We start from the raw sequence: 13,964 nt of genomic DNA, 5'->3' as shown, positions 1-13,964 counted from the left end.
ATTTAACAGAATGCTTCCTGGATTATAGACTATGTTTTATAGGTTGCCTCTCAGGTCCCTTTTAAATCTTTCCCCTCTCACAACAATCCTGTGCCCTTTGATTTTTAGTTCCACTTCCCGGGGGAAAAAAAAGACGGTGTGCATTCAGTCTATCCACACCCCTTCAAGTTTTATCCAACTTTGTAAGGTCAACCCTCGGTCTCCAGCATTCCATGGAAATAAAATATCTTTGTTTTGGACGTGTGCAGTTGTTATAATAGACACTAATTTGTTTCCTGCCTTCCGATTAAGATTCTTGAGCACATTAAGGCCTGTGAAACCTGACTGGTTGGCTTGCCAACAAAAATTATCTCACAGCCTCATTTATGGCTGGATTGTAGAGCGACTTTGATTTTGAAGATGGAGCTGCCCTTTGTAGAACACAGAATTTAGAACATAGAACACAGGACATAGAACATAGAATCTGTTCAAGTCCTTCAACCAATGATGTTGTGTCAACCTTTTAGCCTACTCCATGATCAATCTAACTCTTCCCTCCTATGTAGCTCATAACCCTCCATTTTTCTTTCATCATGTACCTATCTAGGGTTCTCTTAAATGTCCATAGTGCATCTGTGTCTACCACCACCACCAGCACCGCTTTCCACACACCCACCACTCTCTGTATAAACAAACCTACCTCTGATATCCACTCTAAACTTTCCCCCACTCAATTAAACAGATATCTTCTGGAATTAGCCATTGCCGCCCAAAGAAAAAGACAATGTCCACTCTATCTATGCCTCTCATAATCTTATTTCACCTCTGTCAAATCATCTCTCATCTTCCTTTACTCCAATGAGAAAATACCTAGCTTACTCAACCTTCACTGACGTGCTTTCTAATGCAGGTAAATCTTCTCTCTGAAGCCTCCACATCCAACCCTTATCTGGCCCTTTAAGGCTACAGCTCCTCCTGCCTCATGTGGTTAAACTAAGAACATGCTGAGGTCACTTGGAGGCTAATTGCTGGTGGAATATTGTATGTTGGCAGCTGCTTACAAATCCCCAGTTGCCGCCATTGCACAGATGTGCTGATAATTAAGGTGAGGAATAAAGATATTATAGCAGCTGCAGCTGACAGATCCCCTTTCCCTCTCTGCTTCACCTTGCATCTTTTCCATCTGTAAGGGATGTAATGTCATGACCAGGGTCTAAAGCCCAGATTTATGTTGAGCATTACAGTTCAGAGTATCTTGTATCAAAATATAGGCAACCCCCTGATAATGGGGTGTTGATTTCCTAGAAAAACATTGGTATCGCAATTTTTTGTAGTGGAAGCCCACATCATCTGTGCATGTATCAAGAGACGTGTGCTGAAAAGTAGTAAACTTGGTATTTATTTGTTTACTTTTTTTAATATAACTTCTGTGAGAGTGAGTTTCACTCTGTATCTCAAATTTTTGGGGTTTGGATTTGTGAATTCCATAAGGGGGAGTCTCCATCACCCAGACGCATGTACTCCATCCCACTCTTTAAGAAGGAGGAAGGCTAAAGAAAGGAAATTACAGGCCAGTTAGAATAACCTCAGCAACTGGGAAAGTGTTGGAGTCTACTATTAAGGATGAGCTTTCGAGGCTCTTCGTGATTAATGACAAAATAAGTCAAAGGCAGCATGATTTCTGTTAACACTCGGGACCAGTCCTGTGAGCCCTTGGTGTAAGGCATGGTGTACACACAGGGGACCAGTGTTGAGAGCCATTGGTGTAAGCCATGGTATACACTATTATGTCACTGAGTCAGGCTCCTCATAGAGAGGTAGAGTAAGGAAATGGGCCTTTCAGCCCACAGATTCTCTACTGACCCATTTACACCAATCCTGCATTAATCCTGCAGTTTGTGCATCAACTTCCCCGTATTCAGATTCCCACTTCCGTGTGTGCCACAGTAGTGTAATGGTTAGTGTGGTGCCATTACAGCTCAGGATGTTCCAGAGCTTGTTCAATTCTAATGCCATCTGTAAGGAGTATGACCCTTCTCCCCATGTGCGCATGGACTTCCTCCGGTGTTCCAATTTCCTCTCATGGTCCGAAGACGGACCAGTTAGTAGGTTAATTGGTCAGTGTAAGTTGTCCTGTGATTAGGCTAGGGTTAAATAGGTGCTTTGCTGGGTGGTAAAACTCATTGGGATGGAAGAGCCTTTTCCACACTGTATTCCTAAACAAGTAAAAAATAAAAACAATGGGTAATTAACAAAGTCAAATTGCCCACTCACCTAATCTATCGTTACCTCTCTGTAAACGGGTCGTATCTTGCTCAGTCAGTATTTACATTTCTTCCACCTATTTTTGTGTTGTCTGCAAATTTGTCCACTGTGTGTTTGCTTCCTTCCTCCAACTCATTAGCATGTAATTGGCAATGGTAATTGGCTTATTATTTTCATAGCTACCGAGATGAAGTGAAAAGCTTTTGTTTGTTATTCAGATCATTCAGTAATATGATGTTGGGATAGTACAAGGGGAAAATAAAGCAGAATGCAGAATATAGTTTTAGAGTTATAAAGAAAGACTGGTGTAGGTAGACGTATGGAATGCACGGGCCATTACAAAGTAGATAAAGAGATCAAGAGTTCACCTTCTGTGTGTTGTAGGCCCATTCAAGAGTCTTACAACGAGGAGGTATAAACCTTGAGACTGGTGATGACTGGTCAGTCGGAAGGGTGAGGTGAGAGAATGACTGGGAGAGGCCGTTGATTATGTTGGCACCTTTCCCTGAGGCTGGTTTTCAAGAGAGATTGGGCTGCATTCACAACTCCCTGCAATTGCTTGTGGACTAGGGCAGAGCGGTTGCCATACCAAGTCATAATGCATCGGGGTAGATTGCTTTCTATGGCACATCTTTAAAAGTTGACGAGCTCATCGGGCACAGCAGATACAATCCCATCCCTGTGATATGCCAGTCAACACAGATTATCTGCATAAAAATGACCTGTTTACCTCACTCGCTGCTTCCTGTCTGCTAACTAATCTCTATCCAATCCAATATGTTACCTCCGATGCTATTGGCGCTTAAAATAAGATTACCGTTGCCATATATACATGGAAACATACAGTGAATTGTACTATTTGCCTTAGATCAAATCAGCAAGGATTGTGTTGGGTGGCCTACAAGTCATTAAGTTTAACCTTACATCTTTGGAATGTGGGAGGAAACCCATGCGGTCACGGGGAGAGTGTAGAAACTTATTACAAACAGCAGCTGGAGATGAACTCCAATCCTACAGCTGGTGCTGTAAAGCTTTGCTACCGTGCTGCCCAGATCTTGTGGCAAAGAAATGGCAGATGGAATATAGTGTCACCAATGACAGGGAACTTGATGATGGTGAGGACAATATGAGTGAGGTTGATGTTCTGGAGCATGTTGATATTAAGGGAGAGGAGGTATTGGAGTTGTTAAAATACATTAGGACAGATATGTCCCCGGGGCCTGACGGAATATTCCCCAGGCTGCTCCACGAGGCGAGAGAAGGTATTGCTGAGCCTCTGGCGAGGATCTTTATGTCCTCGTTGTCCACGGGAATGGTACCGGAGGATTGGAGGGAGGCGAATGTTGTTCCCTTGTTCAAAAAAAGGTAGTAGGGATAGTCCGGGTAATTATAGACCAGCGAGCCTTACGTCTGTGGTGGGAAAGCTGTTGGAAAAGATTCTTAGGGATAGGATCTATAGGCATTTAGAGAATCATGGTCTGATCAGGGACAGTCAGCATGGCTTTGTGAAGGGCAGATCATGTCTAACAAGCCTGATAGAGTTCTTTGAGGAGGTGACCAGGCATATAGATGAGGGTAGTGCAGTGGATGTGATCTATATGGATTTTAGTAAGGCATTTGACAAGGTTCCACACGGTAGGCTTTTTCAGAAAGTTAGAAAGCATGGGATCCAGGGAAGTTTGGCCAGGTGGGTTCAGAATTGGCTTGCCTGCAGAAGGCAGAGGGTGGTGGTGGAGGGAGTACATTCAGATTGGAGGATTGTGACTAGTGGTGTCCCACAAGGATCTGTTCTGGGACCTCTACTTTTCGTGATTTTTATTAACGACCTGGATGTGGGGATAGAAGGGTGGGTTGGCAAGTTTGCAGACGACACAAAGGTTGGTGGTGTTGTAGATAGTGTAGAGGATTGTCAAAGATTGCAGAGAGACATCGATAGGATGCAGAAGTGGACTGAGAAGTGGCAGATGGAGTTCAACCCGGAGAAGTGTGAGGTGGTACACTTTGGAAGGACAAACTCCAAGGCAGAGTACAAAGTAAATGGCAGGATACTTGGTAGTGTGGAGGAGCAGAGGGATCTTGGGGTACATGTCCACAGATCCCTGAAAGTTGCCTCACAGGTGGATAGGGTAGTTAAGAAAGCTTATGGGGTGTTAGCTTTCATAAGTCGAGGGATAGAGTTTATAAGTCGCGATGTAATGATGTAGCTCTATAAAACTTTGGTCAGGTCACACTTGGAGTACTGTGTCCAGTTCTGGTCACCTCACTATAGGAAGGATGTGGAAGCATTGGAAAGGGTACAGAGGATATTTACCAGGATGCTGCCTGGTTTGGAAAGTATGCATTATGATCAGAGATTAAGGGAGCTAGGGCTTTACTCTTTGGAGAGAAGGAGGATGAGAGGAGACATGATAGAGGTGTACAAGATCATAAGAGGAATAGATAGAGTGGATAGCCAGCGCCTCTTCCCCAGGGCACCACTGCTCAATACAAGAGGACATGGCTTTAAGGTAAGGGGTGGGAAGTTCAAGGGGGATATTAGAGGAAGGTTTTTTACTCAGAGAGTGGTTGGTGCGTGGAATGCACTGCCTGAGTCAGTAGTGGAGGCAGATACGCTAGTGAAGTTTAAGAGACTACTAGACAGGTATATGGAGGAATCTAAGGTGGGGGCTTATATGGGAGGCAGGGTTTGAGGGTTGGCACAATGTTGTGGGCCGAAGGGCCTGTACTGTGCTGTACTATTCTATGTTCTATGTTCTAAGTATATGGTCATGCACTTTGGTTGAAGAAATAAAAGGGGATACTATTTTCAAAATGGAGTGAAAATTAAAAAATCTGAGATGCAAAGGGTCTTGGGAATCTTTGTACAGTATTCCCCAAAAGTCAATTTGCAGGTTGAGTTGGTGGTGAGGAAGGCAAATGTGGTATTAGCATTCATTTCTAGAGGACTAGACCATAAAATAAAAGCGAGGATGTAATGTTCAGAGTTTATAAAGCATGAGTGAGGCCTCATTTAGAGTACTGCGAGCAGTTTTGGGCCCCTTATAATAAGAAAGGATGTGTTGACATTGGAGGTGGTTCAAAGAAGGTTCACAAAAATGATTCCAGGATTTAAAAGCTTGGCATATGAAAAATGTTTGATGGCTCTGGGCCTCTCTCACTGGAATTCAGAAGAATGAGGTGTGACCTCATTGAAACCTATCGAACATCGAAAGGCCTCGATAGAGTGGACGTGGAGAGGATGTTTTCAATGGTGGGGAGTCTAAAACCAGAGGACACAGTCTCATAGTAGAGGTGTGTCCATTTAGAACAGAGATGAGGAGGAATTTCTTCAGCCAGAGAGTAGTGAATCTGTGGAATTTGTTGCCACAGGTGGCTGTGAAGGCAAAGTCATTGGTTATATTTAAGGCAGAAGTTGATTGATGCTTGATTAGTCAAAGCATAAAGGGAAACAGGGAGAAGGCAAGATATTGGGGTTAAGAGGGAAAATGGACCAGCAAGGCAGATGCAATGGGCCAAATAGCCTGATTCTGCTCTTATATCTTATAGTTTTATGATCTTAATCCTTAAGGAGCCATACCCCAATACAATGCATCTCATGGTTCCTCTCAATCCACTCTTCCTCAGAAGTCTTTGATTCCTTCAATAAATTATATTCAATATGCTGCCCACAATTTTCTCCTGCTGACTGTGCCCGTTTAGATGAGGAGTCACCAAATAATTGATCTTAACATCTTACCAAAATTAGATGTCAAGTCAGTCAACCTAGATATTCACTTTTTGCCTTTCCTTTCGAATAAAAGCGTCATTTGGCCATTTTCCAATCATTGGCCCTGTACAAAATTGAAGGATATTTGGAAGAGCATTGTCTAGTTCCATGCCGTCAATAGCAGAATATGTGACTTTTTTTGATATCCTGTCAGCCTTTATCTCTTAATCCCCCTAATTAATTCATTTTATCACATTTTGAATTTGTGGGAGCTTACTCTGCATAAATTGAGAGCTGCAATTGGTATATTATGCTCTTAATGAGATGCACTAGAATCTTTGATAAACATAAGTTCCTCTTTTTTTAGCTGATAAAGCCAGTTCTATTCAGATGGATCTTAATCACAACTTCTGGACTTTCTTTCTGATTCAGGTTAGTTTTCTATCATATACAGCAAGGGTGCTGGGGTGGAGATACATTTCTACCAAAGGAGGTGTAAGGTGTTCCTTCCCTCTGCTAGCCAGCAGGTACCTTTTGGCAAGGTGCAAGATCATCCACTTTGGAAGGAATAAAAGAAGAGCAGATTATTATTTAAATGGTGAAAGATTGCAGCATGCTGTTGTACAGAGGGACTTGGGAGTGTTTGTTCATGAATCGCAAAAAGTTGGTTTGCAGGTACAACAGGTTATTAAGAAGGCAAACTGAATGTTGGCCTTCATTGCTAGAGGGATTGAATTCAAGAGCAGGGAGGTCTTGCTGCAACTATACAGGGTACTGGTGAGGCCGCACCTGGAGTACTGTGTGCAGTTCTGGTCTCCATACTTCAGGAAGGATATACTGGCTTTGGAGGCAGTGCGGAGGAGGTTCACCAGGTTGATTCCAGGGATGAAGGGGTTAACCTTTGAGGAGCGATTGAGTCGCCTGGGACTATACTGTCTGGAGTTCAGAAGATTGAGAGGGGATCTTATAGAAACATACAAAACTTTGAAAGGGATAAATAAGATAGAAGTAGGAATATTGTTTCCATTGGTAGGTGAAACTAGAACTAGGGAACATTGCCTCAAGATTCAGAGGAGAAGATTTAGGACGGAGATGAGGAGAAACTGTTTTTCCCAGAGAGTGGTGAATCTGTGGAATTCTCTGCCCAGGGAAGCAGTTGAGGCTTCTTCACTAAATATATTTAAGAAACAGTTAGATAGGTTTTTACATAGTAAGGGAATTAAGGGTTATGGGGAGAAGGCTGGTAGATGGAGCTGAGGTTACGGACGGATCAGCCATGATCTTATTGATTGGTGGGGCAGGCTCAATGGGCCGGATGGCCTACTCCTGCTCCTATTTCTTATGTTCTTATGTTCCTAAGCATAGCACCTGCTTAGCCTCCCAGTCAGAGTCACAACAATCATGGAAGCAGATGGTGGATGGTCATATGAGCAGCTGGTGCCTATCACATGTCCTAGTTGTGCGAGCACTGATGCCAGGAAGACAATCTCTGAAGAGTATTGATAATAGCTGGGGTCACTCATCTTGTAAAGACACTGCCCAGAAGAAGGCAATGGCAAAGCACTTCTGTAGAAAAATTTGCCAAGAACAATCACGGTCATGGAGACTGTGATCGCCCACGTCATACAACACGGCATGTAATGATGATGTCATATGACATGGCATGTTATGATGATGATGATGACGATGACGGTAGGATGCAATGAAATTCTTTGTTCGCGTGAAGCTCAGAGAGTAAACACAGCCTTTATAAGTACAACAATAAACACTGTGACAAGCTCCAAACAACAGAATGGTGCAGTCTAAAGTAATGCAAAAAGAAACGCTAACGTAAAAGCCATCAGACTAGCCTAGAGAGAAAGAGAAAAAAAATTCGCTCTATTTGCCACGTACATCAAAACGTCGTAACATGCAGTGAAATGCATCAGATCAGTGAGGATTGTGCTGGGCAGCCCACAAATGTTGCCGCTCTTCCGGTGCCAAAATAACCTCCCCACAACTTAGCACTAACCTCTTTGATTCATTGATTGAGCATAGAGCACAAAATAGGCCCATTCCAGTCCTTCCAGCTGCCCTGCCTAGCAATCCCCCGATTTAATCTTGGCTTAATCATGGACAATTTACAATAACCAATTAACCCTCCAACCAGTGCATCTTTGGAACGGGGGAGGAAACCAGAGCACCTGGAGAAAACCCACGCAGTCACAGAGAGAATGTACAAACGCCTTACAGACAGTGGCAGGGATTAAACATGGATCAGTGATCACTAACGCTGTAAAGCGATTTGTTAACCCCTCCCCCCCCACCCGCAATCCATCATTAAGCACCTTTGTCATGCCCTCTTCTCATTACTACCATCAAGGAGGAGGTACAGGAGCTTGGAGACACACACTCAACATTTCAGTAGTAGCTTCTTCCCCTCCACCATTAGATTTCTGAATGATCCATGAACCCATGTACAAGACTTGCTGTTCCATTTTATACTATTTTTACATATAACCATACAGTAAATTTTATGTCTTGCACTTTACTGTTGCCACAAAACAAATTTTATGACAGGTGTCAGTGACAATAAACCAGATTCTGGTTCTTCCGCTATTAAAAGCCTTTGATTTTGAGCAAACATCACATTCTGTGATACTTAAGTATGATCTTCTGAGAGATATTGCATATAACCACACTCCAAGCTCTTGCCTGCTGTGAGAGTGATTAGGTCAATTGACCCATATGATTCATTGCTGTCAGCTGTTTATTATTCACTCCTGAGCCTCATTTCTTGTCAAAATGTCTAAATATTGCAAGCTTTGAGTGTCTAAAGTTTACAGCGAACGGAGCGAAAATTGACGAAACATCCAGTGAGCAGCAGTTCTGTGGGCGAAAATGGCTCGTTAGTGAAAGAGGTCAGAGGAGAATGGCCAGACTGGTTCAAGCTGACAGGAAGATGACAGTACTGCAACTCGAATAACCAGGCATTACAACAGTGGAGTGCAGAAGAGCAGCTCTGAACACACGTGTCAAACCTTGAAGTAGATGGGCTACAGCAGCAGAAGACCGCAAACATACAATCAATGGCCACTTTGTTAGGGAATTATCAAGGTGGCCACAGATATATATTGCCTTGTGTACTTAATCTGTGGGTGGATGCTGTTCGGCAGACTATAAATTCAGCAACAGCAACAACTTGAATTTATATAGTAGCATTAATGTGTCCAGATATCCCAAGGTGCTTTGCATCAAATAAAATGCTAAGCTCAGCAAGTCAACCAGCATCTATAGAGGGAAACAAACAGGGCTGAGACTCTTCATCAGAATAAAATAATACATCAAATAACATTTAAATGAGCCAAATAAGAAGAGTTTGTTCAGCTGATCAATAATTCTCCTAAAGAGGGAGGTTGTAGAGGTTACATTAAAAGAGGAGAGAGACAGAGGCGCAGGGATAAAATTGAAGATCAAATTATTAGCAATTGGTGAGATACAACGTGAGGTACAGGTGAGGTAGAACAAGATCAATCAATAACAATGCAGTGTTATAGTAACAGAGAATATGCAGTGCAGGCAGACAAAAAGGTGCAAGGTCATAATGAGGTACATTGTGAGTTCAAGACACCATGTTATTGTACTAGGGAACTACTTAACAGCCTGATAACACTGACATAGAAGTTGTCCTTGAGCCTGTTGGTATGTGCTTTCAGGCTTTTGTATATTCTATCCAATGGGAGAGGGAAGAAGCAAGAATGCCCAGGGCATGTGATTATGCCGTTTTCTTTAACAAGACGCTGAGAAGTGAGATAGATACATGGAGGTGCAAGGACTGAATGGATATGGATCAGGAGCAGGCAGAAGTGCTTTAGTTCATTTTACTTCATATTCAGCACAGACATTGTGGGCCAAAGGCCTGTTCCTGTGCTGTACTGTTGTATATTCTGCTACCATGGGATAGAAGTGGAAAATTTGGGAGTCAGTCACGTCTCGAAGGGAGTTTGTGAGAGATGTGTGTCGAAAAGATTGGAATTTTGTGTGAAGACAATAATGTGCACTGGAAACTGGGAGTTGAGCAAGAGACCAGAGCCCCAGACGAAGGCAGAGATCTCAGAAGTTCTTGGACTGGAAGATTATTGAGAGGTGGGGAGGGGCGAGATGGAATGATGAAAGTAGGAGGAGTAGTAGTGTGATCACTCGAGTGGAGTATGATGTTGAAGTACAGACTGCAGTGGAGGCCAAGTCCATGCATATATTTAAGGCGGGTGTTGATCATTTCCTGATCGGTCAGGACATCAAAGGATATAGCGAGAAGGCAAGTGTATGGGGTTGAGTGGGATCCGAAGTCAGCCGTGATGAAATGGCAGAGCAGACTCGATAGGCTGAATGGACTAATTCTGCTCCTATGTCTTATGGTCTTATTCTCCTCCTATGGGGTTATTCCCTTAATGGAAGACACTTGTGTGTAACTTTAAAGTGGGGAGCCTGATGCACAGGCAGCCATTATACGATCCTTGACAGGATCTTGTGGCATGGAATGCAAGACGACCGGGGACCCTTCACTGCTGCAGCCTTCCCCCAGCTTCACTGCCGTTGTAATATGTCGTCATCTTCCGCCACCTCCACTGTTGAGATTTTGGTTGGATCTCTCTTTGTCTGGATCCTCCCCATTGACCTTATCACCATGGGTGACCATACGAGGAGCTGAGCTCCACACAGCATTGCTCCCGGGATGTCAGCAGCACACAAGCCTCTCCACCATGATGAGGTGACAATCCTCGCAGAAGAAAGCAGGAGTATTTTATACCAGTGGCCAAAAATATTTAATTAATAAGCTTCATTCCCTAAAACAAGTAATTTTGTTATCATGTTCTGTTCCAGTCCCACTTAATTGAAGTTTCATCATGTGAAACTATCTGTTAAAGTCTATCTTTAATTATGAATCATTCAACACCGATTTAATTCCAGACTTTAATTAAAGAGATGGAGCAGGGTATGGATGTTCTGTCCTTGCAGCCACAGATCTGTGAAACAATGCATTTGATATGAGAAAAATAAATTCCAATCTTCTCAACACATGTCTCTTGCAAACTTTCTTCAAAACATGAGCTGATTCCCGAACTTCCTATTGCTAGCTGATGGTAGTAGGACAGAGTCGTTCCTTTCACGCCTTGTGGCGCATCGGGCGGCATTTTCGCTGTTTCCGTAGCATTTGACTTTTTTCATGAGGGCAAGTTGCTAACTGTACGCTTAACCTGACACAGATGGAAAGCTGCAAGGAGCCAGCCAGATTCAAACTCAGAACCATTCGCCTCGAAGTCCAGGTCCAATGTCACTATGCCACCGGCCAGCACAGTAGAACATAGTACAGCACAGTAACAGGCCCTTCAGCCCACAATATCTGTGCCAATCCCAAAGCAACATGAAACAAAAGTACTTCTGCCTGCCCATGATCCATATTCCTCCAGTCCCTGCGTCTTTATACATCCATCTCACTTCTCAATGCCTAGTTAAAGCAGCCAGCATAATCAAAGACCCCACCCACTCTGAATACTCTCTCTTCTCCCCTCTCCCATCGGGCAGCAGATCCAAAAGCCTGAAAGCACGCACCACCAGGCTCAAAGACAATTTCTACACCACTGTTTCAAGACTATGAAATAGCTCCCTAGTGCAGTAAAATGGACTCTGGACCTCACAGTCTCCCTCATTATGACCTTGCACCTTAAGGCCAATTTATACTTCTGCGTCGAATCTACGCTGTAGATACGGCGTAGCTGCGTACCCTATGCCGTAGCCTGACGCACACCTCCCCAAAAATGTAATTACGCGTCGCGGTGATGCAGACCACAACAACTGTGATTGGTCCGCTTGGTAGCATCACGTTTCCTCTTATCTGTTTCCGGTTGCTGCTTCTCATCAAATTGTCAAATCTACCTGCCACCATCTGAAAATATTTGAAATGCATTTCCTCGTCCATGTCTCTCGGTGGCCGGACAAGCACAGGAAATTCACCCTCCTTCTGCCTCAATCCGTTCAATGGTCATGCACACCATCTCCTCTGACGACTTCCCTCTTTTCTGCATTGCAGTAATTTCAATAAAAGTAACTCTTGTTCAACATTTATTAGCTCCAACTCCAACATGATGTGCTTGGTTTCAGTCGCAATTGTTTGAAGTACACAGAGAAATTCAACACGAAGAAACTAAACACAGTGGCATAGAAACCCCACCGCCAACTAGCGTTTTGGCGGTGAATTGCAGAGGGTCGCAGATACACCATCACACAAGTATAAATTCTCATAACGGTGTAGGCCACTTGCATAGGCTACGGCGTAGAGCCTATGCAGAAGTATAAATCAGCCTTTAGTGTTTACCAGCACTGCATTTTCTCAGTAACTGTAACACCTTATTCTGCATTTATTGTTTTACCTTGCTCTGCCTCAGTGCGCGGTGCAATGATTTGATCAGTATGAACAGTATACAAGACAAGTTTTCCACTGTACATGTGACAATAATAAACCAATTCCAGTTTCAATTCCACCACCCCGCCAATCCTGTCACTGAGTGCTTAGGAGTATAGAATGGTGGTACTGTGAGTGAACGTGCCCTGTGCAATAGGACAATGTGACTCACTGTGCCAGCAGGAACTGAAGCCAGATGCCTGCTGTTGCATTAATTGGAAGTTCTCTAATTTGCACAGCAGAGTCCCCTGACTAACTTAACTTCTGTGGCGCATCGGCGCAAATCATTCAAGAAGTGGATCTTCAGCTTGCCACAATTTCCATATTCCAGAGACCCAAAATATTCCCGCTGCAAGTTATATAAACAACAGAACTCAGCAGGTCATGCAGCTTCTGTGAAGGTTAAAGGTGAAAGACTGCATTTGGCTTGAGATGCTACATCAGTCCAGATACAGATCTTGACCCGAAATATCAACCTACACCTTTTATAAAAACAAGAGATTCTATAGAAGCTGGGAATTTTCCACCTTTTACCTTTTAGCTCCACAGGTGCTGTTTGTCCCGCTGAGTTGTGTTCTGTTCTAGATTCCTGCATCTGCAGTCTCTTTTGTCCTCTTGTCAAAGATACCGTGGATGTTTCATTGTACAATCTTCCTGAAGCACCATCTCCAAATGCAGAACATAGAATAATGTGGCACAGTACAGGCCCTTCAGCAACGATGTTGTACCAGCCTGTTGACCTCCTATAAGATCAACCTAACCTTTCCCTCCTGCATCATCCTCCATTCTTCTTTCATCCATGTGCCTATCTAAATGTCTCTGAAATCTCCCTACCTCTACCATTACCACTGGCAGCATGTCCACTTACCCACCATCCTGGTAAAAATCCTACCTCTGATATGCCCCCTTATACTTTCCTCCAATCGCCATAAAATTAGACCCCTGACAAAAATGTCTCTGCCTGTCCACTGCATCTACGACTCTTATTATCTTGTACATCTTCCATCCTCCGTCACTCCAAAGGCAAAAGCCGGCAACCATTGTTAAGGACACCACCCACCCCATCATCCAAGATATGCCTTCTCATCGGGGAGGAGGTACAGGAGCCTGAAGACACACCCTCAATGATTCAAGAACAGCTTCTTCCCCTCTGCCGTCAGATTTCTGAACGGGCATTGAACCTGTGAACACTACCTCACTGCTTTTTTTTTGATTTAATTTGGCTTTTTTGACACTAACCAACATAAAAAACTCTTTTGTGTCCAAGTGAAAGATGATCTCGACAAAATGATCTAAATTAATTTCAGGTATAAAACACAAAATCATTCATTGCATAATTACTCAACCCATTCAAGTCAGTACTTAGTAGATGCACCTTTGGCAGTAATTACAGCCATGAGTCTGTGTGGATAGGTCTCTATCAGCTTTGCACATCTGAACACTGCATTTTTTCCCCCATTCTTCTTTACAAAACTGCTCAAGCTCTGTCAGATTGCATGGGGATCGTGAGTGAACAGTCCTTTTCAAGTCCAGCAACAAATTCACAATTGGATTGAGGTCTGGACTCTGACT

At 43.4% G+C, this 13,964-nt stretch overlaps 1 protein-coding gene across 8 annotated transcripts in view; it reads left to right on the top strand.

Annotated features, from left to right (window-relative positions):
- Nucleotides 1-13,964, top strand: part of nrxn3a (neurexin 3a) — a 2,269,325-nt gene that overhangs the window by 2,156,449 nt on the left and 98,912 nt on the right. For 5 of the 8 annotated variants that reach the window (XM_072273232.1, XM_072273229.1, XM_072273225.1 and 2 more), the window contains one exon: nucleotides 10,020-10,048. The exons of the other annotated variants lie outside the window; for them this stretch is intronic. In XM_072273232.1, the coding sequence (XP_072129333.1) occupies nucleotides 10,020-10,048 (29 nt within the window). The remainder of the gene's footprint in view (nucleotides 1-10,019; nucleotides 10,049-13,964) is intronic. 8 annotated transcript variants of the gene reach the window in all.

The sequence above is a fragment of the Mobula birostris genome, chromosome 1, assembly GCF_030028105.1.
Source record: "Mobula birostris isolate sMobBir1 chromosome 1, sMobBir1.hap1, whole genome shotgun sequence".
NCBI lineage: Eukaryota > Metazoa > Chordata > Chondrichthyes > Myliobatiformes > Myliobatidae > Mobula > Mobula birostris.
The sequence above is the reverse complement of the archived record's forward strand: the minus strand, read 5'-3'. Positions and strand labels throughout refer to the sequence as shown.